The sequence below is a fragment of the Ambystoma mexicanum genome, chromosome 1p (genome assembly GCF_040938575.1).
Source record: "Ambystoma mexicanum isolate Mex_15411 chromosome 1p, UKY_AmexF1_1, whole genome shotgun sequence".
In the NCBI taxonomy this organism is placed as follows: domain Eukaryota; kingdom Metazoa; phylum Chordata; class Amphibia; order Caudata; family Ambystomatidae; genus Ambystoma; species Ambystoma mexicanum.
Window position 1 is genome coordinate 352,690,958 of NC_090921.1, and position 26,613 is coordinate 352,717,570.

The 26,613-nt window shown below is 46.9% G+C and overlaps 1 protein-coding gene across 1 annotated transcript in view; it reads right to left on the minus strand.

The window, feature by feature from the left end:
- The window catches only part of JAK3 (Janus kinase 3), a 576,597-nt gene extending 550,323 nt beyond the window's left edge, over window positions 1-26,274 (minus strand). The window contains exons 1-2 of the mRNA XM_069648742.1: window positions 26,087-26,274; window positions 19,165-19,383 (exon numbers count right to left, since the gene is read on the minus strand). Coding sequence (XP_069504843.1) covers window positions 19,165-19,363 — 199 coding nt within the window. The 5' untranslated portion in view covers window positions 19,364-19,383; window positions 26,087-26,274. The remainder of the gene's footprint in view (window positions 1-19,164; window positions 19,384-26,086) is intronic.
- Window positions 26,275-26,613: the final 339 nt, after the last annotated feature.

Consider the following 26,613-nt stretch of genomic DNA (forward strand, 5'->3'; position numbering starts at 1 on the left):
AACTTGTAGCGACGCCTCAGAGGGGGCGGGGCTTCACAGTTAAAGTAACAGCAAATATAAGCACAAAATTCACAAAAGTCCAGTGAGCAACGTTCAGGGTCTGTTGCAAAGCGATGCTTCACCGGTGCTTCTTCCTGGTGCGCGCCCCTTTCCTAGCTAGGGGCAGATGGGCACATGTGTGTGGCCATCTGTCCCCTGGGGGGGAAAACGTACTGCCCCAAGCTTGGGGGTGGCTCTGCCAATATTTGCAGTGGCTCCCCCCACCCCAAATGGATGGGGGCATCTCATGTACCCCTCCCTAGGGTCAGAAATCTGGACCCAGGGAAGGCTACATAAGGTGCCCCCATCCACTTAGGGTGGGAGGAGAGGGCCACCCCCCTTTCAAACACAAAAAATCCTGGTGGTCTAGTGGGCCCCCCACCCCTACCCAAAACAAGTTATTATATATATATATATATATACATATATATATATATATATATATATATATATATATATATATATATATATATATATGCATATATATATATATATATATATATATATATATATATATATATATATATATATATGTTTTGCCCTTCCCTAGGGGCAGATGGGCACATGTGTGTGACCATCTGCCCCCAGGGGGGTGGCAAAATGTACTGTCCCAGGCTTGGGGGGCGGGGTGGCTGTGCCAATATTTGCGATGGCCTCTCCCCTCACCCCAAATGGATGGGGGCATCTCATGTACCCCTTCCTAGGGGCAGAAATCGGCCACCAGGGAGGGCTACATAAGGTGCCCTCTCATGCACTTAGGGTGGGTGGGAGGGCCAACCCCTTTCAAACACAAAGAATCCTGGTGGTCTAGTGGGCCCCCCACCCCTACCCAAAACAAGTTATTATATATATATATATATATATATATATATATATATATATATATATATATATGTTTTGCCCTTCCCTAGGGGCAGATGGGCACATGTGTGTGACCATCTGCCCCCAGGGGGGTGGCAAAATGTACTGTCCCAGGCTTGGGGGGCGGGGTGGCTGTGCCAATATTTGCGATGGCCTCTCCCCTCACCCCAAATGGATGGGGGCATCTCATGTACCCCTTCCTAGGGGCAGAAATCTGCCACCAGGGAGGGCTACATAAGGTGCCCTCTCATGCACTTAGGGTGGGGGGGAGGGCCAACCCCTTTCAAACACAAAGAATCCTGGTGGTCTAGTGGGCCCCCCCACCCCACCCAAAACAAGTTATAATATATATATTTTTGTTTTGCCCTTCCCTAGGGGCAGATGAGCACATGTGTGTGGCCATCTGCCCCCAGGGTGGGGGTCAAAACGTACTGCCCCAGGCTTGGGAGGGGTGGCTCTGCCAATATTTGCAGTGGCCTCCCCCCTCCCACCCCAAATGGATGGGGGCATCTCATGTACCCCTTCCTAGGGGCAGAAGTCTGACCCCAAGGAAGGCTACATAAGGTGCCCCCATCCGCTTAGGGTGAGGGGGGACAGCCTCCCCCATTGCAAAACTCCCTGGCGGCAAGTGGTCCCACCCGCACCCACCCCACCCAAAACTAGGTTTTAAATAAAAAAGAATCGGGGTTTTTTTGCCCCCCTTCCCTGGGGGCAGATGATCACCCATCTGCCCCCAGGGTATTGCCCCCATGCTTTGGGGGCCAGGGCGGAGAGGGCAGCTTACATAGTAATCAACCCCTCCCCCCACTTCAAAAACAGATCCCTGCACGACACACCAAACACATATTCTGGGGGGGATAAATGACATTACACCCCCCCCACTTACAATTGTGGGGGGGATTTGTCCCCCCTGTCCCCTCTATGTCCTACACCCATGCGTGGTTTGCATCCAGGTCTGCTCGCGGGACCCGGTAAGGACACCTGGTAAAACCAGGCATCCTTACCGGGCCCCGTGAGCAAACCTCATTATGAGGCGGTAGGGGGTTTAACAGGGCCGGCAGCTCTACCGGCCCCGTTAAACCGCTACCACCAGGGTCGTAATGACCCCCAAGGTGTTTCCACAGCACAATGGCTAAGCTACAGAATTTGAGTCTGTGTTAACTGAGGTGCTGTATAAAACCTGATTGAAATCTGTGGTAGCATATAAACACACATATGACACTGAGGTGCAGTTTAAAAAAAGGAAACTGCAGAGAAATCGGCTTAGGTCTTCTGGCTTGGATGTCTCCAGGCGAAGGGAATTACAAAAGGTGTATAAAAACTGAGCTTGATTGCATAGATACAACCAATTGCTAAGTGTCATACATTAAAATGATCCAATTGCTAGTATCAAAAGAAACCAAGTAGTTTTGAAGGCTTGTTTATAACAACAGTAAGTCCCAAAGCCAAGCACAGCGATTTCTGAGAATAGGTGGATCGAGCACTTTCGTAAAGTATGTGCAGAGGAGTGCTGTGATGAGTTCCAGCCTATCGTTCTACCGGAAGAGCCATGGTCCCTGGAATTTGACTATGAGATCATATACAACCAGGGTCTCCAATCAGTAGATTGTGAGCCGCTGGTAGCTTGCTTGAGGCGTCCAAGTAGCTCTTTGCATCAAACACCAAAATGAGCACTGTATATTTTGGTTTCTGAAGTCCCAGGGCGTCTTCCCTGGCCCCTCCTCTCCTCTTCCTGCAAAGCAAACAGTCAAAGGCTGTGTGCAGGGTGAGGGGAGGGGCTGCATCTGGGCTTGGAGGGATTGGGGAAGTGTCCAAACAGATTTTAATAACTGCCCTGAATTTGTGCCTGCCATGTCAGGTGTGCAGTTAGATGCAGACACTATGGCAAGGAGGGTATCTACACTATCAGCCAAAGTGAGTGCCTTACTCTGTGAATCTGCCTTTTTCAAACATGAACTTCCTGAAATCAAAACTTTGATCCCCTTTGACTGCATCTGAGTGGTGTTGCTGTTTCAAGATAAACACCAGATTACTGAGCACTGGTGGATAGCATTCTCTGTGTGCCTTCACATTGAATATCCCTATTGGTTTCCTACATTCTGATATGCTTGACAATTTGTAAGAGACACCTACTTATAATAATGAAATAACAACGTTTTACCAGAATATTATGGTAAATGCATAAGTTATTCCTTTTTTATATAAAGAGCAAATAAACCACCCAAGAACATCTTGGTACATATTCTCAGACTGACAGACATCACCACCCCGGTAGCTCTCACCAGTAGCCCCAACTATTGGTCATTGACTACAAGTAGCTCTTGCTAGAGTAAAGGTTGGAGACCACAGATATACACATGTATTGCCCGCAGTCATAACTCCAGAGCCCCTGACCCATACGGGTTATCCAACTTGGTCCTAAAAGGTAATATAGACATTTGGGCCGGCATCCTATTGACGATATTTCAGCACGTTATTACAACTAAGGAGTTCAGTTTCCTGAGCTGATTCAATAATAGTACCCATTCATAAATAGGGACCAAGGACTAGCCCGTCCAACTATCGTCCCATAGCCATCTTGGACGTCCCATCAAAATTCTTTTCATCTTTGGTGTTTACGAGAGCTGTTCAATTGGGCGAAGGGTGCCAATAGACTAGACTTATGCCAAACATGGTTTCTGAAGACAACAGGAACCCATACCAAAGGTTTCATCCGGGAGGCTGCTTATAGAGGAAGCCATGGAGAAGTCGAAACAAGTCTATGCTGCCTTTATTGACTTCTCCATGGCTTTCAATAGTATTGACAGGAACCAGCTCTGGAGGAAGCTGCATGCATAGGGGTGTCCTGGTGGGCTGCTTCATATGATTATCACCATATACTCTAGCACTTCTGTAAGAATAAGATTAAAGAGACAGGGTAAGCTTTCATCCTCTATTGAGACAAGATGTGGCCTTCAACATGGAGTTCGATGCGTCCCCCCAGGCCTCATAGATACACAAATTAACTACCTTCAACACGCTGATGACATCATCTTTTTAGATTATACACCCATCGGGTTGTAATGTCAACTTGGTGCTCTGGAATCCTACACTGAAGAAATTAAACGTATCATCAACCTTAGTAAGATAAACAAAGGCCTTCCAATTCAGACCTGATATGAGGTCACGATACAATAACTGTAATGTGGATCTTCAGCATGTCCCAAACTTTATATACTCGGGGTTTAATTTATTTGAAAACTACATTAAAAGTGAACCTATATCCTATTGTAAGTCAAAAATGACCTCACTGGCCGCTGAAGCTGCACAGTTAAGAGTTACGGTCACTTTACACTAATACCAGCCATTGAGTTTTATAAGAAGAACGTCATACCGGTGATCACCTATGGTGCTGAAACCCTGCTACTCTCTGTAGAGACTGTCTGGTCCTGCCTAGAGGGCTGCTTCTGGTGAAAAGTCACCATTAGAAAAGTTACATTATCAAGCCCTTATTGGCACTCCCAACTTTTTAGGCTAAGGCTAAATCTACTCTCGACTAAGGATATTTTGGGGGCTAAGTAAAAAGTGCAGCACGACTTGAAGATATGTAGATTTTGTAACATTCAAGGCCAAATCCTTGAGTCTCATAATACTGGACTGTCAGGCCGTAAATGACAAGCAATCCTTTTACTTTATAGAACTTTTAGAAAGCTATAGGACTTTAACAAGTGGAATCATTTGGCAATGTATCATGAACTCTAATGCTCCTAATGCCTGGAGCCTTGCTGCATTGCACTTTTTGAAAGTAGTATTACCAAAAATCTCTCACACATTGATGCCTGGCTCACTGACAGAGTAATGTTCTTACATATGCTTAGCTCATTATTTAAATGTGTGGTCCTCCTCCCTGTAGAGGGTGGACTGTGCGGTCTAACATCTGTACCACGACCAGGGGAGACCCCATTGAATAAGGGAACTGCGTGGCAAATTGAAATTGAGTGAACTAAGAGGAGTCATTGAATATGGGGAAGTGAAGCCCTAAGGAAACCAGTTTAACTTTTGTGTTAAGAAGATGAACTTTTGTGTTCCATTGAATAGGAGGAAGGAGCCCCTACAGAAGCAAGTTGAAGTCTTGTGTTTAGCATTGGTGTGAAATCAAAGAAGTTTGAACTTGGGCAGGTGAAGCCTGAGAAACCCATTGTTAGGGAGAATTCTCTGTTTAGGCTGAATTTCCCTACCTAGTGAGTCCCCCAGCAGCTTTGCTGGATTGCTGGGGTTTATTTTTTTCTCCTGCCAAGAGTGAGACTCTTTTACCCTCACTCTTGGGCATGTTGAAATGTGTTTTCTTGGTTAAACCTTGTGTTGAATGGGCTATGGGGTCTTTTACTCCATAGGGCCTCATATATTTTTGTGATGTGGGTTACACAGCACCCTCTGTGCCGTAACCCAGGGGTGTCCTAGGGACTCCCCAACATAGACTCCATACCCTGGGACTGACTACTGTCTCCCAGGGCATGTAAAGTCACCAAAGACTTTACTAGTCTTAAATCCTGAACAGAACCAGTACAAACCATCATATTGTGGACGTACTGGCTGGGGCAATTCGATTGCCCCAGGGTCTGTTAGTCGAGGGGGCACGTCTCCGTCCCCCCTGATCGAGTTTTGGCTGGTGGCAGTGGAAACTACGTTTTATATTCGACCGCAAATATTTTCCTATGGGATTTCCCATTGTTTTAGGCTAACACATTTAATTATTTATTTGTTTATTTATTTACAGTAGCCTTAAACATACCGCCGGTTTATATATTTATTATTATAACTCCGGTTGGGATTTTTTGCCAAAACTTGATGCTAAAATGGCGTTGGCATTCGCCTCTGTAACTCTGACCCAAAGTGGAGCCCTTTGTCCCACTTTTGGCGGGCTTCTCCACAGAAGCCCTCCAAAGTGGTGCCACTCTGTCTGGGGTACTTAGGAGGGGTGGAGGGGGATTTAGGCACCCTGGACTGAGTTACCTAGGTAACTCAAGTCGCACTCCGTCCTGATTGGCCCAAGTGGTGAGCCGGCCGGCTCACCACTTAGCATGTTTGAGTGACAGCTAGGCTGGGTGAATGGGGGTTTGCTGCATAAAAGCAGGGCTTTGGGGACTGGAACTTCAGAAGTCGCCACAGGACCTAAGAATCCAACGAGGGACGAGCTGAGCTGATCTGCTACGACGACACCGCCGGTGGAGTCCTGCTGAACCATCTCACCACTTTTCCCGACGACCGAGGAGAATTCTTAACGGAGTGGCTCCTTCCCTTGACTGGTGGGGACAACCAGTTTTCACCTTCTTTCCGTTCTTCGAGGTATCCCGTGGCCGCCTTGCCAGTGCCAAGCACCCCGGCAACCGGAACCCCACCACTTTTACCCCAACCGCGAAAGTCGGTACAACCCTTTAACCGGAGCACTCCGCGGCTGGTTTCTTCCCGGGCAGTGCAACGACCTTCTTCTTCTGCTCTTCAGCGAGATCTTCTTCTCCCCTGACCGACGTCGAGCCTTGCTGCCACTGCCTGGAACAACTGCCCCCGCTGGAGGATCCTTTCCGTTAAGGTACCGTGTTCCGCCTGGCTTCCCTTGCCACCGACTGTACGAGGTAGTTTTAGCCCTCGGCTTTCGATCCTGGGATTGCCTGGGACACTTTGGCTAAACTTTCTGAGCCTCTCTAACTCTTTTCCGAACTCTTTTGCAAGACTCTGAATCCCTACCAACTGTGTGATCTTGGGCACGTTTTCGCTCTGTCTGCTCTAAGAGTGGGCCCTGCTTAGTGACTTTTGCTCACCTGTGACTTTGTGCTTCTTTGAGCTTACCAAAAGTGTTCTTGACCTTAGAGTGGTGTGTTTATCCTAATTCTGCTCTTTTTCCCCCCCTTCTTTAACCTACTAGAGTGTCATCTAACGTTAAGCGCTCACCTCTGTTTTAATTATGTGGTGTTAACCTAGAGTTGTCTAGATAGGAATAAGGATTGGGACTGCTTTCCATATAACTGTGTTTGGAGTGTTTTATTATATTTTGCTAGAGTGTTTTCAATTTGTGTGTTCTTAAAAATAAATAACTATATACTTTTGAAACCAAGCTCTGGTCAGTGTTTGCTTGTGCTATTGTGCCTGAGTACATATTGTGTATACTTTGCATACTGCCTAACTCTTCTTGAGGGAAGTCTGACTGCTCAGCCACAGCTACCAGGTAAATCTGGGTGGTACAGACTGCTACCAAGTGGGTTTACTGCTATACCTGTAGTCTTAAATCTTTTGCAGTGTTCCCCAAGGGAACTGCACAGGTTTCTGCCTAACACTGGTGTACAGCGGTGGGATTTGTATTGAGTATACATTTTATTGTGCTTTAGATACCTTAGTGCAACTAACCACAAAGCTTAGCACTGTAAAAGTAATCCTCTAACATGTCAGTTATAGAAAGCTATAGTCAAGAGTCCCTTGCAGCCAAAACTGCTAATTGTTTAAGAGTGCTCTGTAAACATAAGGATCTCCTGACTAAGGGCAAGAAAATGGAGCTGATTGAAAGATTGTTAGCTAACCAAAGTCTGGGTGATGGTTCAGAGGAACCTACCACTCCAGCAACTGTAGATGACAGTATTGAAGTTAACATGGAGCAAAATGTTGATGATTCTGAGGAAGAGTCAGAAGAGGAGGGTGAGGCTGTTATGACTGTCCCCCCTAGGCCTCTGCCTGCTCTACCTGATGTACCTACTGGACCTTTACCAGGTCCCACATTTAGTCCTCAGTACTTTGAACTGGAGAAAATGAAACTAGAATTGGAGTATAAGAAACTTAATGCTCAAACTGACAAAGAACTAAGGCTAAGGGAAATGGAGCTCAAGTATGACTTAGAAATGAAGAAATTATCTGTTGAGAATGCTTCTCTCTCTGGCTCCTCTAGAAGTTCCAGTCCTAAAAGACCCCGGATGCCTAAAGAATTGGTTGGTATGTATGAGCCTAAGTTGGATGTGTTGGATTGGTTGTCTCTGTTTGAATATAATCATGGGCTCCAGAACATCACAGGAAATGACTTACTCCCCTGGTTGTTCTCTAGGCTTCCCCCTGTTGCAACTGATGTGGTAATGGAGATGGGGGAGGAGGATAAGAAGGACTATGAATGTGTGAAGCTAGCTTTAATAGCTAGGTTTGGGAAGACCCCTTCCCAGTATCTTAAGAAGTTTAGGAGCCTCAAAAAGCATGATGGTACCCCTTGGGCTACCTGGGTGAGTGAAGGGTTGAAAAACTTAGAGGGATGGATTAAGGGTTACAAGGTGAACACTTATGAAGGTATGAAGAATTTGTTTATGTTGGAGACTATTTATGATGCCTGCTCTCCTGAGCTCAGACAACACTTGGCTGATTCCAGGGAATTAGATTCCCGGAGACTAGCTAAGGCTGCTGACTTGTGGGTTGCCAACAGGGCCACTCACAAGGATTCTGGGGTAACTCAGAAGAAGGATGGGGAGAAACAGCCTAAAAAGACTCCAAAGAGAATTCTAATACTACAAATTCCAAAGAGGGCCCCAAACAAAACTATAAGGGTAAGCCACAAGGGAAACCAAATCAGGCTAGTGTACCTTCTGGTCCCAGACCAGAAGGAGGTCAGAACAAGCCTCCATTCCAGCGAGCCTTTGGCTCATGCTTTGTTTGTAAGGCTACTGACCATGTGAAAGGAGATCCCAGATGTAAGGGTAAACCTTCAGGGGTCCAGCTTGCCTCCTTAGCCTTCGCTCCAGAAGAGGAAGTACATATGGCAAGTGGAAACTTTCTACTACTAGCTGATGAACCCACTGGAGTCTCAGCTAGTGTTTCTTTAGTCTCTCTGGGGTTGTGGGAACAACAGAATTTAGATGTCTATAACTCTATCCCAGATAATACTAAAGAGTATTATAAGGACAGTGTCCAGGTGAATGGTCAGGAGACTCCTGCCATTAGGGACACTGGAGCCAGCATAACTGTGGTGGATGAATCCTTTTTCAAGGCAGAGGATGTTGCTAAGGCACCCAAATGCCTCACCAAGTTAGCTGGTGGGCCTGTGCAGATGTGTCCCCAGTTACCAGTTCTCATCCAATGTAATGATATGGCTGTAAAAATACCTGTCAGTGTACAATGTGAAGTGCCAGGTAGGGTTCTGTTGGGTAATGACCTCAAAGCTCTTGGAGTTGTGTCACATACCCCCAGACCACCTAGCAAAAGGTTACAGGAGCTCACAAAACCTGCAAGAGAGAAAACCCTGCGAGGGTTATCTCAGGAGATGATGACAGAAATCACTCCTTTCCCACTGGAGCAACTTACTGCAGTAACTACCAGATCAGGAGCAAAGGGGCAACCCAAGACTCCTAGGAAAAAGCCAGCAGCAAGCACTCCAGTGCTTCCAACAAGGACTTCCCCTAGGTTGTCCAAAGTTACACCTGTAACTCCACCTCCAGCTGAGGCTGAGAGGGAGGTACAACCCTGTGTGGTTGAGCTAGACTCTGAGGAAGAGCTAGAAGGAGGCCCCAACCTTATTGGAGATTTGGACCCTGAGGACCATCCTGAGCTGCAGTCTTTACTGGCAGAAGGTGGGCCTAGCAGGGCAGCTTTTCGTAAGGGGCAAAGAGAATGTCCAACTCTGGAAGGTCTCCGCCACCAGGCAGCTTCTCAGGCTAATGGGCAAGAGCCTGGGAAGTATAGGTTACACTGGGAAGATGGCCTCTTCTACAGTGAACCGACTGAGTCTGAACCTGGAGACTACAAACGCCTTGTAGTCCCACAAGAGAACAGACAACAGTTCTTACAACTAGCCCATGAGATACCTTTGGCTGGTCACTTGAGTTTCAAGAAGACCAAGGAAAGGCTCTCTCTCTACTTTTATTGGCCAAAGATGGGGGCTGAAGTAGATAGATATTGTAAGAGCTGCCACACCTGCCAGACTTCTGGTAAGGTTGGTTCCAAGAATGTGGCACCTTTAGTGCCTCTCCCAGTTGTGGGAGTCCCATTTGAGAGGGTAGGGATTGACATTGTTGGTCCCCTTGATCCCCCAACCTCCTCAGGCAACAGGTTTATCCTTGTTGTAGTAGACCATGCTACTAGGTACCCTGAGGCAATTCCTATGAGGACTGTTACAGCTCCGGCTGTGGCTAAGGCCCTCCTTGGTATTTTTACCAGGGTTGGGTTTCCTAAGGAGGTAATCTCTGACAGGGGGTCAAACTTTATGTCCCACTACATGAAAGCCATGTGGAAAACCTTTGGAGTTACCTACAAGTTCTCAACCGCATACCACCCTCAGACAAACGGGTTGGTTGAAAGGTTTAACAGAACCATGAAGAGCATGATAGGTGCTTTAGAAGAACCCCTTAAGAAAAAGTGGGACCTTCTACTGCCATGCCTTCTCTTTGCTTATAGAGAAGTCCCTCAGGAGGGAGTAGGTTATTCTCCCTTTGAGCTTCTCTATGGCCATCCAGTCAGAGGTCCATTGGCCCTGATTAAGGAGGGATTGGAAGGTGCTCCTCCCCTCAAGCCAGTCAGAGTGACTGACTATGTGATAGGTCTCCGGAGGAGAATGTCACACATGATGGCAGAAGCAAGTGACAACTTGAAAGCTGGTCAAGCTCTGGTCAAACATTGGCACGACCAGAAGGCTAACATGGTTGAGTTTACTCAAGACCAGCTAGTTCTAGTTATGCTCCCAACAAGGCAGAGGGCCTTGCAAGACAAATGGATGGGACCCTTCAAGATTGTGGGAAAACTTGGAGAGGTCAACTATCTGGTGGATCTGGGCAGACCCAGGGAAGCTCCTAGAGTCTTCCACACCAACCGACTAAAAGCATACATCTCCAGACCTGATGTAGGAGCCTTGCTTCTAGCTTCAGCTGCAGAGGAAGAAGAGAGTGAATCTCTCCCTGATCTCCTCAGAGGTGTGCCTTTAGATGAAAAAGTTGAAGGAGTCAATCTCTCTTCAGACCTGACACCTGAGCAACAAGAGGAGTGCAAATCTATGTTAAATCAGTTTGCCTCCCTGTTCTCACTGTCACCAGGCTTGACCCCTTGGGGCCAGCATGAGATACTCACTGGTGACTGTCTGCCAGTCAAAAGCAGAGGATACAGAATGTCAGAACATATCAGAACCCACATCAAAGGAGAGGTCAAGAAGATGCTTGATCTCGAGGTAATAGAGCCCTCTACTAGTCCATGGTCTAGCCCAGTTGTGTTAGTACCAAAGGCAGGATCCAAAGACTTGAGATTCTGTGTGGACTATAGAGCTCTAAATGCAGTCACCAAGACTGATGCCCACCCTTTGCCCAGGACAGATGAGTTGGTGGATAAACTTGGTGCAGCCAAGTACCTCAGCACATTTGACCTGACGTCAGGCTATTGGCAAATAGCCCTGACAGACCATGCCAAGGAGAAAACTGCATTTTCAACCCCAGTTGGCTTGTACCAGTTTAAGGTCATGCCTTTTGGACTAAAAAATGCACCTGCCACATTCCAAAGGATGGTGAACCAAGTTCTAGCTGGGATGGAAGACTTCTGCATGGCATACTTGGATGACATTGCAGTCTTCAGCCACTCCTGGGAGGAGCATGTGAACCACCTAGGACATGTGTTGCAGGCCCTTGAACAGGCCCATTTGACAATCAAAGCCAGTAAGTGCCAGATTGGTCAAAGTAAGGTGGTCTACCTTGGACATGAGGTAGGAGGTGGAGAAATAAGGCCTTTGCTCAGCAAGATTGAAGCTGTGCAAAATTGGACAACACCAACTACTCAAACCCAAGTGAGAGCTTTCCTAGGCCTCACTGGGTATTACAGGAATTTCATTGAGAACTATGGGACCATAGCTTCTCCACTGAATGTAATCTCCTCTCCCAAATTCCCTAAAAAGGTAAAATGGAATGAGGAGTGCAATCAGGCCTTTGAAAAACTGAAGAGAGCTCTTTGCCAAGCTCCAGTGTTAAGAGCTCCTGACTACCACCAAACTTTCATTGTACAAACTGATGCTTCCAATGTAGGTATAGGTGCAGTTCTAAGCCAACTGGATGAGAAGGGTAGGGAGCACCCCATTTGCTTCATCAGTAGGAAACTGAAGGATCCTGAGACAAGGTGGGCAACTATCGAAAGAGAATGCTTTGCTATTGTGTGGGCACTGAAGAAGTTTAGGCCATACTTGTATGGTTCTACTTTTGTTATTCAGACTGACCACCAACCCTTGAGATGGTTAATGCAAATGAAAGGGGAAAATCCAAAACTATTGAGATGGTCAATCTGCCTGCAAGGGTTTGATTTCACCATTGAGCACAGGTCAGGGTGTCACCATCAAAATGCTGATGGACTCTCTAGGATGTATATCATCGACTAGAGGTATGAGGTTCATCCAGGAGTGGATTAAATCCTCCTGTCCCTTAGTCTGGGGGGGGCGAGTGTTAGGGAGAATTCTCTGTTTAGGCTGAATTTCCCTACCTAGTGAGTCCCCCAGCAGCTTTGCTGGATTGCTGGGGTTTATTTTTTTCTCCTGCCAAGAGTGAGACTCTTTTACCCTCACTCTTGGGCATGTTGAAGTGTGTTTTCTTGGTTAAACCTTGTGTTGAATGGGCTATGGGGTCTTTTACTCCATAGGGCCTCATATATTTTTGTGATGTGGGTTACACAGCACCCTCTGTGCCGTAACCCAGGGGTGTCCTAGGGACTCCCCAACATAGACTCCATACCCTGGGACTGACTACTGTCTCCCAGGGCATGTAAAGTCACCAAAGACTTTACTAGTCTTAAATCCTGAACAGAACCAGTACAAACCATCATATTGTGGACGTACTGGCTGGGGCAATTCGATTGCCCCAGGGTCTGTTAGTCGAGGGGGCACGTCTCCGTCCCCCCTGATCGAGTTTTGGCTGGTGGCAGTGGAAACTACGTTTTATATTCGACCGCGAATATTTTCCTATGGGATTTCCCATTGTTTTAGGCTAACACATTTAATTATTTATTTACAGTAGCCTTAAACATACCGCCGGTTTATTTATTTATTATTATAACTCCGGTTGGGATTTTTTGCCAAAACTTGATGCTAAAATGGCGTTGGCATTCGCCTCTGTAACTCTGACCCAAAGTGGAGCCCTTTGTCCCACTTTTGGCGGGCTTCTCCACAGAAGCCCTCCAAAGTGGTGCCACTCTGTCTGGGGTACTTAGGAGGGGTGGAGGGGGATTTAGGCACCCTGGACTGAGTTACCTAGGTAACTCAAGTCGCACTCCGTCCTGATTGGCCCAAGTGGTGAGCCGGCCGGCTCACCACTTAGCATGTTTGAGTGACAGCTAGGCTGGGTGAATGGGGGTTTGCTGCATAAAAGCAGGGCTTTGGGGACTGGAACTTCAGAAGTCACCACAGGACCTAAGAATCCAACGAGGGACGAGCTGAGCTGATCTGCTACGACGACACCGCCGGTGGAGCCCTGCTGAACCATCTCACCACTTTTCCCGACGACCGAGGAGAACTCTTAACGGAGTGGCTCCTTCCCTTGACTGGTGGGGACAACCAGTTTTCACCTTCTTTCCGTTCTTCGAGGTATCCCGTGGCCGCCTTGCCAGTGCCAAGCACCCCGGCAACCGGAACCCCACCACTTTTACCCCAACCGCGAAAGTCGGTACAACCCTTTAACCGGAGCACTCCGCGGCTGGTTTCTTCCCGGGCAGTGCAACGACCTTCTTCTTCTGCTCTTCAGCGAGATCTTCTTCTCCCCTGACCGACGTCGAGCCTTGCTGCCACTGCCTGGAACAACTGCCCCCGCTGGAGGATCCTTTCCGTTAAGGTACCGTGTTCCGCCTGGCTTCCCTTGCCACCGACTGTACGAGGTAGTTTTAGCCCTCGGCTTTCGATCCTGGGATTGCCTGGGACACTTTGGCTAAACTTTCTGAGCCTCTCTAACTCTTTTCCGAACTCTTTTGCAAGACTCTGAATCCCTACCAACTGTGTGATCTTGGGCACGTTTTCGCTCTGTCTGCTCTAAGAGTGGGCCCTGCTTAGTGACTTTTGCTCACCTGTGACTTTGTGCTTCTTTGAGCTTACCAAAAGTGTTCTTGACCTTAGAGTGGTGTGTTTATCCTAATTCTGCTCTTTTTCCCCCCTTCTTTAACCTACTAGAGTGTCATCTAACGTTAAGCGCTCACCTCTGTTTTAATTATGTGGTGTTAACCTAGAGTTGTCTAGATAGGAATAAGGAATGGGACTGCTTTCCATATAACTGTGTTTGGAGTGTTTTATTATATTTTGCTAGAGTGTTTTCAATTTGTGTGTTCTTAAAAATAAATAACTATATACTTTTGAAACCAAGCTCTGGTCAGTGTTTGCTTGTGCTATTGTGCCTGAGTACATATTGTGTATACTTTGCATACTGCCTAACTCTTCTTGAGGGAAGTCTGACTGCTCAGCCACAGCTACCAGGTAAATCTGGGTGGTACAGACTGCTACCAAGTGGGTTTACTGCTATACCTGTAGTCTTAAATCTTTTGCAGTGTTCCCCAAGGGAACTGCACAGGTTTCTGCCTAACACCCATTGAAGAGTGAACCAGAGGGCTTTGAGTTCGGAAAGGGAACCGGATAAGCCCATGTGAAGTAAGGTACTTTGAACATTTGGCAAGTGCATCCTGATAGGCTTCTGGAACGTTGTGATCCCTAGTGCCTTGAACTTGATGAAAGGGAGTTACAGAACTCCCTTGCCAAACTATTTTTACTTTGAACACTACTGAGTTTACCAAGTCCCATGCACATTGTTATTCTATAGAAGTGAGGGCAAGCATAGGGTTTGACACAGACAGTATTTTGTTTTGGACTGACAGACTTACACTTTCCTTAGTTTACTTTCCGATAAGGAACATTCCCACCTTAGAGCTAGGGAAAGATAGGCACTATACCATCATAACCGGTAAAATAAACCATATCCCTTGTGCCTGTGTCATCTCTTGGCCCATGCCTGTCTCACAGTAGACATAGGGATGGTTGAGGCTTTATTTTCTTTGACAAACATCCTTGAATCATGTCTGTATGTCCGTCTCCTAGGTCTGACTTACTATAATGGGCAGTGTGATCCAGAGTTTCTTGAAGAGGTGGTAGAGCCATTGAATTCCAAGATAGGTTCCTCTGTTCTTGTGAATGTTGTGCATGATGACTGTGCCCTTATTGGGTATTATTATTGGGGTTGGAAACAGATGACGGGTTCACCATAGAATTCAGTTACCTTCCTTTCTAATAGAAGTGACCTGTGCCCATTTATTTTTCAATGCAAGTGACAAACCTGATTGCTCATGCAATGTAGGCATTATATACACAGATAACTTTTCTTCACCTCCTCTGCAATCTCTTTTTAGTGATGAAGGTCAACAGTTATCATCCTTGCATCAATCTAAGTGTGTTGAATGGGTTTCTGATAGAGAGACATTTCTAGATGGAGACTATTTCTCTTCTCCCGGATGTGTTGAGATAAAGGGATTGGTTATGTCAGAATGGACTGTAAAAATGCTTACTTCATGGTTCCAATTTCTCGTCCTCACAAGCATTGCCTTCAGTTTCAGTGGGCTCTCTTGGTTGTTCGGTTCACTGCTCTTTCCTTTGCCTTTTCAACTGCATCCTGGTGTTGTACAAAATTACTTTGTCTAGTTGTGAGTTTTCTTAGGTGAATCGATTTGGTCTGCATTTTAATTCAATCAAAAAGCCCCAAGGAGTGTTCTCATTGAAAAATTACCCTTTGTCTTTTTCAATGATCTCAGGCGATTGCATCTCAGACAATAGAATTTGAAGGTGTTCTAGGGCATGCTCAGAAGTGTTCCCTTCACCTCCTGAACCTGAAGAAATGCGCTATCAAGTGGTAATTGACTAGAGACATTCAAGGAGCAGTAATATCTTTGAAATGCTGAAGACGTATAATATGGCTTCTTTCCTGTTCACTTCATGCAACTTTCCCTGTCCCTGTTTTGCAGAGGTCCAAAATGACTAAAGATCAGATGCCTTCAAAATGTTATTTGCTAACACCGATAGGTTTGTCTTTCAATGGATGCAAGTGAGAGCATCAAATAGTAGCTATCTCAAGTGAATCCATGGAACAGAAGAACCAACATTATTTCTGCCCCTATTTAATGCTGGAATCCGATGCAAATCATATTATTTGGGGATAAAGATGTGATCCGAGCTTAACTGGAGGCCCACGGTCATCCGGGGAGTATTCACACAATGGGCCTCATTACGAGTCACCTGGTCTGGAAATAACGGTAGCTGTAAACCCGCCGCCACCGTTGTTTCCGGACCGGGTGATGTCGAGTTCTGCAGACGGGAGGTGTCATTTCCGCCAGGTCTCACCTGGAGGCGGACTTGGAACCACCGGCACCATCACAAGATGGTGCCGGTGTTTCCACTTCCCCATTCCCATTGAGTCCTATGGGACTCAATGGGAATGGGGATTTACTGAATTCCGCCTCCGGAATTCCCGGGTCACCGGGGTCGTAATGCCCCGGTAATTCCAGGAATCATGGAGGCGGAATGGTAATACGAGTCCGGTGGTAACCTGCCGGAATTTCAGGCACGGTTACCGCTGGACTCGTATTGATGCCCAATATCATTTAAGCAATAAGCCCCGAGCCGCAGGGGCATTACCGAGTCAGGTAATGCCCCGGGGCCCATAGTGACAGGCCCGAGCCAAGCCAGGGCTGTAACGAAGACCCTGTGGCATTACTTGACTCTAGGTTGAGAACTCCAGCCTGTACCTCTGTCACAATCTGATTTAACCGTGCATTCTTGATTGGCTGAGAAATGGAGCAGCTGGCCACCGACTGGTCTGTCGGATCTGAGAAAGTAGTAGTCAGGAGCAACAGATCTTTCGCTCTGGATTTGTATCCCTTTTTATTCCCCGTGGGAACTAGAGCTTGATGTCAGAAATGTTTTCTTCTGCCATCTCATCCCTGTATTCTTCTTCTTTGAGAGGGTTTATCCCTAGGTACACCTTGGTAACTTTGTTTTTCAGCTGTTCCCAAAAGTGTTCAACCCCTGGAAACGAATATGTTTTTGAATGCCTTTCTGGGCTGAGTCTGGGTGCCAATCTCTTCTATGGCCATGATGTCTGGCCAGCCCACCTGAGGCCAAAAGAAATGACAGGGTCAACGCACTTATCCACAAGACCACTTCAATGTCTGGTGAGGATGCCTGGGAAATTGTTTGTTAGGTTAGTGCTGTGCAGAAAATAAACCCCAGTCTTTTTAGATTTAAAAGGTGTGCACCATTTAAACTTTGCTTTCAGCATTATGGTAAATGAATGTTCTCTCATGGGTTACTTTCCAGAGTAACTGAATAACCTCTCCTAAAAGGCAAATTTGTATTTGTTTTGGGCGGGGTGGTGGTTGGTTTGAGAACATTCCCCCTCATCTCCACCAGGGAGGAACACCTTCATCCTGCCCCATCCCTCAGTAGGGATAAAATGGCCCACTGAACCTTCACACTTTTACAAAGCACAATGCAATCATAAAGGTAAAACAGGGAAAGTTAAGCGATATACCTCCTTCACTTTTTGTGGTAACATGGACCAAGGGAAGGCTATACTCTCAAAAGGGGTGGTGAAGATGAACCATTAGTGACCCAAGCATCACAATCTAAATTAAAGGGAATGTCCAATCAAGGCTCTATACAAATATAAACACTTTAATCAAACACAATGAGCCTCATTATAAGTATGGAGGTAAGGCAACAATGGCGCCGGTATCGCTTCTGGCACCATTGCTACCTTACTGCCATAATACGAGTTGTGCTCGTGGGTCTCGCTCTGCCCCCCAGGTCCGACCTGGTGGGCAGTGTGGCACCTGCGAGCACAACTCGTGGATGCACCGGCACCGTTATGAACAGTGCCGGTGCATCCAAGCTCCCCATCCCCATTCGGCCCTATGGGGAATCCCTTATTGCCGGCACCCGTGAATGGACAATTATCGGGTCCGCTGAACTCAGCATGACCCGGTAATTGCCCATTTGCGGGTGCCGGTAAAATCACAGGTATGGCGGCAGCCGTGCCTTTCTTACAGGCACGGCTACCGCCAAACCTGTAATGAGGCCCAATGTCTGCATGTAGCAGTAATAGAGAATACTATACAAAAACCCACCCAGAAAGAAGAACAGAGAAGATGCAACAGACCGGAGAAAGTAGCACTCTGAGTGTTGTTTTAGGGGTGGTGGGTAAGGTACTACCATAAAAAGGCTATTTTGTAGAAAACATGAGCAATCGTGTCCTAACCAGTCTCTAGGGTACAAGTGGACCATGGGGGCAGTTCAGAGTCAACAGTACCTGGTTTCAGTTCTTGGTGGGGTGACGCAGCCAGACCCAGAGTCGAATGTAGAGTGATTTGATCATGCTCAATTCGGGCACGTAGGATTGTGGAGGCCTGCGTGAAACCTGAAGGCATTCTCACTGATAGACCCCAGAAATCCTTTGTTCAGGTGGCATGGGGAGCACCATTGCACTTTGATCCCGACCCTGGGGGTGGACAAACGGGGGAGGATCGCCTGGGCAGGGGGTCCTTGGGACTGCGGGAGGAATGCCCTCCGGAGATATTCCCCCCTTTCCGGTTCACCTCTACCCGAGATCCCCACAGACCTCTTGGGATATTCTACACAAGAGTCCATCTATTCACAACCATACACCTACCTTCTTCGGCGTGACAACAGTACATTCAATTTACATTTAATTACCTGGGAACACTACAACTCCGATAATCCCCATCACTTCTCTTTCCCAAAAACACTGAGATGAAGAAGATAGGGACTGAGAGGATGAAGATATCTCAAACCTGCACTGAGAGACTGCTCCGTGCTAAAACTGGACTGTCCCACTAACAGAAACAGGCAAGGTCAGGCCTCCCTTGATAATCAGTCTCAGACGAGACCTATTAAGCCTCCCCCTCAGTTTAAAAGGCAGGGTACACAGACACACGCTCAGTGAGCTAGGGATGCTGGATGGTGCACGGAAGGCAGAGGGGGAGAATGAATAAAACATCCCAAAAGGGCTTTGCAACCGTGCCAGATGGCAATTCCTCACAAACAGTAATCACTGGGATGAGGAAGAAGGACATGGGTGTAATCAAATGTCAGTTTCTTTATTTGACATCGCTGCCTGTGTAGCATTTTCAAGATATGTCGACACATGAGTGAAAGCCACTTTGGCATACCATCGGGAGATATTGCTGGAGGAATAGCCAACATCACGCTACTGAGAGGCACGTTTCCTTCAGAATCTCTCAAGGGATTAGGGGACTTACCACAGACTTTGGCGGCGGCCACACAAAGCTCCTCTGCTGAGTATTCCCCGCAATTAAACGTTAGAATGGAATCAGAGACGGATGTCATTGGCTCGCAATGGTGGTAAAGGAAGACTTGAAGTCTGCCTTGCTCGCTTGATGAGGTGCTGCTGGGACACGGCGCTCCTAGCAGAGGGCTCTCTTCCCCGAGCGGAGCCATGTTTGGAACGGGAGTATCACCTGCGCCAACAAGAAGAGGGAAGGGCGGTGTTAAGTCTATATATAACAATGCCTTTTTTTTAAATACATGCACCTTATTTCTGACTGAAAATAACTTTAAAGCAGCATATTTACATAGAACTTTTCAAAATAATACTAATTTAATATAAACATGCCAAACAAAATACGCTTTTGGGACTTTCATGCTGGACTCCTGTAGCATCCATGAAGGTTCAAAGTCTGAGTCTGTCGTGTTGGGATTTTATTGCGTGAAAAGGGACGCAATCCAGAAATTCGAGCTGCAATGCCCATTAAAATGCTAGAGTCAAGACTGATTTGCATATGGTTAGATTCATTCTGTAACGTCACAGGCGATGACAAGCTAAAAATCGATTGGCTGAATGCTGCCATGGGAAATTGCCAACACTTAAGAAACTCAATAACTTCACATAACCACTGTTTGGAATGCGTACTTGTGAAAGTTGACACCGGTGTCCATCCTATGAGTTATCAATTTAATCTATGGTCAAAGCAAACATGATGAGCAAACATTGCTCTAAATTTGATGCCCAGCAAAAGAAGACATGCCAGAGGCCTAAAATGTAATCAGGCTGGCTGCAGCAATGCAGTGCAGTCTAGCTATGTAACAAAATTCATGTTTGCTTTAACATTGATGCTCAGTAAAAAAATGGGCCTCCTCCTTTCACCTCCCCAAATCAGAAGCCTGCTCAACAGTGCAGTGAGCAGGCCACTGATTTGGGAGTTCCGGGGAATCTCAAATCAGAGACCTGTTCACCTGCACAGTGAGCGCCGCTCGGACTCACCCACAGATCAAAAGCCTGCTTCCTCCAGCATGCGCGGTCCTCTGATTTGGGGGCACCCCCACTAGATCAGAGGCCTTCTCACTGTGCTAGTGAGTGTGCCCCTGATTTGTGGACTCAGGGTAGGGGGTGCATCTTTCATGCATTCATTCACATTCACTCATGCACCAATACACATTCAGCTCCGCATGAGCACCCACACAATATATACTCTTTCATTCACTTGCGCACATTAACATACACTCATTCCTACACATGCAGCCACACACACATTGACATACACATATTGTTTTTTCCTTACCTGCAACCGCGGTACAGAATCGGCTTTGACATGTCCCACAACAGCGCTCCATCTCCCGCGTAATATGGACAGGTAGCAGAGAGTGCTTCCTGCACATGTACGCAGAAATTACGGCACAGCACCCCATGTGCCCCGCCGCACTGAATGTGCAGCGAGGCACAGGAGTGCCCCCTCGCACATTCAGAGCTGCAATACACCAGCCTGTGAAGGATTTCCATCTGTCAAAGCTGATTTGTATTTAAACATAAACGATGTGGGTATTTCTCTCTCAGAGAGGGTGGTCTGCTGACAAGAGCCCCTCTTCTCAAACTCCATGCCAAGAGCATAGCTGTCCCTGGCTGAATAAGTAGCCAGATCAGCAGCCCCATCTCCCCGGTGGCACAGAGAAGGTTCAGGGCACAGATGTCCTCTTGACAGCTGCAGTGACAGCCAAGTTATTGCAGTGCAGGGGCTGCATTTTCGATATGCACTTTTGTTCCAAAACCTCATGTTTATGTGTTTACTGCCCTGATGGCACCTTAAACTTTAAATATAAACCAGACCTGAGTTCGGGTATGATGGATGGTATTTCTCATAATTATTACAGACACATCCAATGTGGAAAGGTTTTGTGTTGTGCCAAATCCAGGGAGTTTATCCACTCTCCCCAAGGGAGGGCCACCCACTTTCAGACTAGGGAGCTGTGCCCAATAAACTAACCAGGGGTGGACTGCCCTATAGGGAACTCTGGAGATTTCCCGGTGGGCCTGTGCACCCTGGTCCTCTTTTGTGTGGTATTTCCAAATGTTCTCATAGGAAAAGCATTAGGCTTGCTGAAAATGTGTCGTATGGGGCCACTTTGAACATTATTTCCAGGGCCTCTTTTGGTCCCCAGTAATTATTTCCAAGGCCTCTTTTAGTTCCCAGTCCACCCCTGACGCTAACACTCTTTAAGGGACAGTGCAACTGCGCTCACACTGGGGGGTGACACCACCCCTTAGAGGATGGGCAATCCCTAGACAGGGATGTGTTACCCTCCCTTGTCTCAAGAATCCCATATGTTCATTGGTTACATGGGGAGTAACAAATATAATGAGGTATCATTGGATCTATGTAAGTGTGGTATGGTTTCTGGTCCTCTTCAGGCACCAGGCTCAGGTCGACCTGGAGAACACAAGGTATAAGCCGTCCTCCTCACTGCTCTGTAGAAGTAGAACCCATCCTCGTTGTTTGAAGGCCTGGCCAAGGCCTGCAAGCCACACAAGAGTTACCTGCTACTGAGAGGTGTTGCCTATAGAGAAATGCCAGCAACATATGTGGTGCATAGTCCCACGGTGGAGCACATAGAATGCTCGGCAGATGAGCCGCAGCAGAGGAGAACGAGGTCTGGAGCAGGCGGGCCAGTGATAGGAGCTGGAGAAAGTGGGCTTTGGAATTTTCCGGCAACGATTTGGCGGGCAGTAGAAACCCACTCCAACCAAGATGAAGGAAGCTGACAGAATGAGACGCTGCCATCACACGACATGCTCGACCAGAGGTGCACTGCATGGCAGCATGAGGTACGCGGTTGCTCAGGGGAGTCAGGTGGTGGGTGGCACGGTCGAGTCAAATGACCTCAAACCAGGGAGGAATCCTGACGACCACAAGGTGGGGTGAGAACCAAACCAACCCAAAGTGGGGTGAAAGCCTGATGACCCTAAGATTTGGTGAAAACCTAACAACCCCAACTCAGGATGAGATCCACATGACCCCAAAGCACAACAAAACTTCTATAACGAAAACATATCGGTTTTTTAAAGAAAAACGTTTATTAAGGGGGGTCCCCCGAAGCACCCCGTTTCCCTATGCTTTTAAGTCCACCCCAATACACTCCCCACCCGTTTTAACCACTTACCCCACCCCCATATATATATTTTTTTGTCATTGATATTTTTTTGTCATTATTATTTCGTTATTAAAGTCATTCTCTGGATACCAATTCCATCTAGCACAGGAGACGCTTCAAGGTGCTAGAGTACAATGACAAGGTGGGGTGAGGAACTAATGACACTAAGGCAGGGTGAGAACAAGGAGACCCCAAGGCGGCATAAGCAGCAAATGCCCAATTCCGTGCAAAAATAAAAAGCTCTGAAATAGGACAGAAAGAGGAAGACCCCGAAGGGCAGAAAGTAGAACCTGGGACCGCAGGGAGGGGTAAACAAAAGGAAGAGTGGAGCTGACATTGTTTGGATCCTTCACTTATAGGCCCAGGGAACCAGATTGCCACCCGCTTGGGCCAGCACGATGCTCCATAACCGAACTGAGCTCGATTCACTCACACAACAGCTTGTTATTTTTATTTATTGTTGTTGTTTTGATCATTAAAACCTGACATTTCAACATATCATTACAAATTTTAAAAAAGAAAAAAGAAAAATATATAAAGATAAAAATATATTTAATTCAATTTTACAATGTTTCATAATAAACAACCGTCGAATCTTTATGCTGTTATTACATACATCACTTTTCGAAATTATAACATAAAATTAAAATATTTATCACATCGCTCTTTCTTTAACATCGTTAATCTCTGATGACTTAAATTTCACTAATTTTTAAATAATTCACCTTCAGATTTTGCACATGATTTGGACCTGATTCACTCTCAGAGTTAAATAACATGAGATACATATAGTTGGTACATCTCTTCGACTTGAACAGCATTAATCTCTGGTAACCTAATTTTCAATGAATTTAGATAATTCACAAGCACATATCTTAATTGTTTTGAGTGTCCTCTAAATAATAATAACCATAATTCATCATGCATAACCACCGTCTTGTTAATCAAGTGCTTAAAATAATTTATTCTTGATAAAAGACTAACACATTCTACCACTAACTGTTTATGACAGAATCGACAAGTTTGAGCAGATGTCTTCTTCCATCTAAACAGAATCTCTCTTGTAGGCCAAATGTCCAATCTAAAGCGCATGAAATCTGCACGATGTATCGGATTTGGAGATTGTCTTAAATAAGTTTCTATATGGCCTTGTGCTTTTAAGGCAAAAGGATTCGACCCGAATTTAATTATTTTCATGCAAGCATCACGGGTTTTGATCCAGTCGGATTCCCACAAATTAGTTTTGGCTTTATTGGGATTTTCGATAAGCAAGATTTCAGAGACATCAGCTCCTTTCCAGAATTTTCTAGCAGAAGTACGCCATTTCATTGGAAAGATTTCATCTGATAACAATAAGTAGCTAGATATGATGTCAAGTAGCCCATTAGCACTATCTTTCATGATACATTTTCGATATAATAAACAAACCTTCCATTTATACACAGCGTAAAGGGATATAAGCCCCAGTTCGTATCTAATGATAGAAATAGATTCAGAATTTGGAAGCATGAGCGATCTTTTCCAAAACTTGCTTTCATATTTAACCCAATATGTGTATGTTTGGCATATCTCGGCACAACAGCTTGATGCCTGGATCTACACTGTGGAACCACCAAAAAAATACTATTGTCGCTTAACTCCCACACTTGGTCCATTTTGGTCCCTAGAGATTGGTTAGGTCACATGTGCACCTTTTTCATCTGAGCCCTCTTGGAAGTATAGCCTCGCAGGCCACGTTACCACAAAAGTTGAAGAAGGTATATTTCTTGACTGTTCCGGTGCTACCTTTATGATTGGGATCACTCTTGTTTTATAGAATTGTGATGGGGCTGAGTAGGTACTACCCATCCTTGTACTCCTATAGAGCAGTGGTAATTTTATCACACAGCCTGCATCGTGGGTCGTGCCAGGCGGGGGAAGCAAAGCATCCCCGTCCTTGCCTGGCTCATTAGGCATGTGCGCTGGGTAACGGACCATCAAAGGGAAAATGTGTTTCCCTTTGACAGATCAAGCCAGCCCAGGAGCGCTCTCTCGGCTACTTGTTTTAGCTGTGGGAGCGTTAGTGTTTTCACTGGGCAGGGTTGGTGGCTCATTCAAACTTGGTGGGTCGATGCCTTGTCTCCCATTATGGACCAGGACGAAACACCCCTGGGCTTTACTCCAAGCATGGCCGACTCACCCATCCATCAATGGGAGGTTAATGAGGTTATGAACTCGCCTCAATTTTGGGGACGGGGAACTGGATGGTAGTTTTGAAAGCTGGTAGTATGTGGGGCCATTACACCCACTTTGTTGTAATCCTCTGCCCCCTAACTTCCCACACTCACCTCCCCTCCTCTTCGCCCAGGGGTCTGAATTTAGCCTTCCTTTGGCCCATTAGATGCATCTTTCAACCCAAATCAGAGACTATTCAGTATCACAAAGCTGATAATCATTGGGGTCCTCGGTCATCTAAAATTTGAGCCCTTCAGTTAAGTGTAGCGATAAAAAAACTTGACAAGGTACGTTTATAAGTTCATTTATTGAGGGCCCTTACACAGGCCCAACGCCAGCCACCACCGATCACCATCTGCCGCAACTGCCAACTGTCAAACTCCCTGCGCACTACGTTCCATTCTCGTGTTCCATGGCGCGCGATGCAGGTGCACCGCGCGCCATGGAGCAGAGATTGCATCATTAAGCCTTTGCCTTCTTCATAGGGGTCTATTGATATTGCATGGGCAGGCTTTTGTCCTGTAACACTGTAGGTTTGCTGCTGCTGTCAAGTTAATGATTGTTTAAACATAAGCAAATACACCGCTTTCATGTTTTTGCCTTAGCAGTGCACACTTCGCTATCACAGCTCCGTGACGTGATGCCTTCTGCCTCAAATTGGGAGGCTTAAGCCCTCCCAGCCCATGGGCTGGCCCCACCCATCGTGGGATGCAGGTGTCAAGTATTGAAGGGGGAGCCGAGCCCTCATCTTCTTGGAAAGCAAGTGCCAGGTGCCGTCCCAACCGGACCTTCACTCACATTGAGACCCGTTAGGATGGGGTGGGGGTATTTGCAGTCTTGTCGGGCACCTTGCAATGAATCCTGCGGGGCAAAAGCAGCCTTTCTGGGCTAGAATGTGATTAATGAATCTGAAAGGTAATGGACCATGGAAATCAGCCACAAAAACATCATCGTGCTGTATAGACTGAGAGACGGAGGTTTATGTCCATGTATTGTCTCCAGTTCAAGGCCCGAGCTGTACAAGAACCAATGCTAGAATGGAAGAAAAAAAAACAAGACATGGAGGAGGGCTTCTAGCCTGTCCCCGACTGACATTGCAGTGCGAAGCAGAAGCTCTCAAAAGACCGACTCTGTCCAGGCCCTACCGGCTTTTTATCACCCAAAACACTACGAGCGCCCCTCCCTCCCCCACTGTCAATATAACGAATGAGCATGGTGTTCACATTTCCCCATTCACAGAAAGGCAGTCCAGCTGCCACGATATGAACACCGACGGTAGCCCAACCCTACATCTACCAGCATCCACACCAGCCCACCACTGCCAATAAAATGCCATGTCATGACCCTGGCCCCGCCCCCCTGCTATTAATTATTAATTTCAAAGTTTCGCGTTAGGCCAATCTGCCACTGCCAACCTACATCTCGCGGGACGGCATGCCCCCTGCCGTCCCACTGGGAGCCACACCCCACCTCTGGGCCAGCAACACGTTTCTCAGCGTGTCTCCTGGTGAGCTGGCAACGTACCTCCGGAGTCCGGGGAGAAGTCCTTCGCTGGACCCAGCCGCACACACAGAGCAGAACCGTCTCTCTGGCTCCGATTTCTCGGTCGAGCAGATCCTGTCGGGGAGCAGAGCAAAAAACGCGGCTTCCTGGCTCTGACTCTAATGTCGGCTCTGGGCTGCGGTGGGGGTGGGAGACTTCCTGTGTCTGTGTGGAGAACATTCGGCTGCACGCGAGAGTCATACAGGCAGTGCCTGCTTACTTGACACAGCTGTTGGACATGCAGGGTGCATAAAGAGTGCACAGCCACCCACAGACATCATCTGCCCACGTGCAGGCAGAAACTACACAATCATCTTCATAGTGCCAAACACAGTTAGGAAACCCGCACTCGCTCACAGGCGTGCATAGCCGCAGTGGTGGGTCACAAACAGAAAGTGGAACAATACTCAACTGCATTGATGGACTTACATCCATGTGCCTGTACACTCCATTGGAGGAAGTTCGCCAGTGGCCGACTCGGGGGGGGGTGGGGGCGGACTGCCCTACAG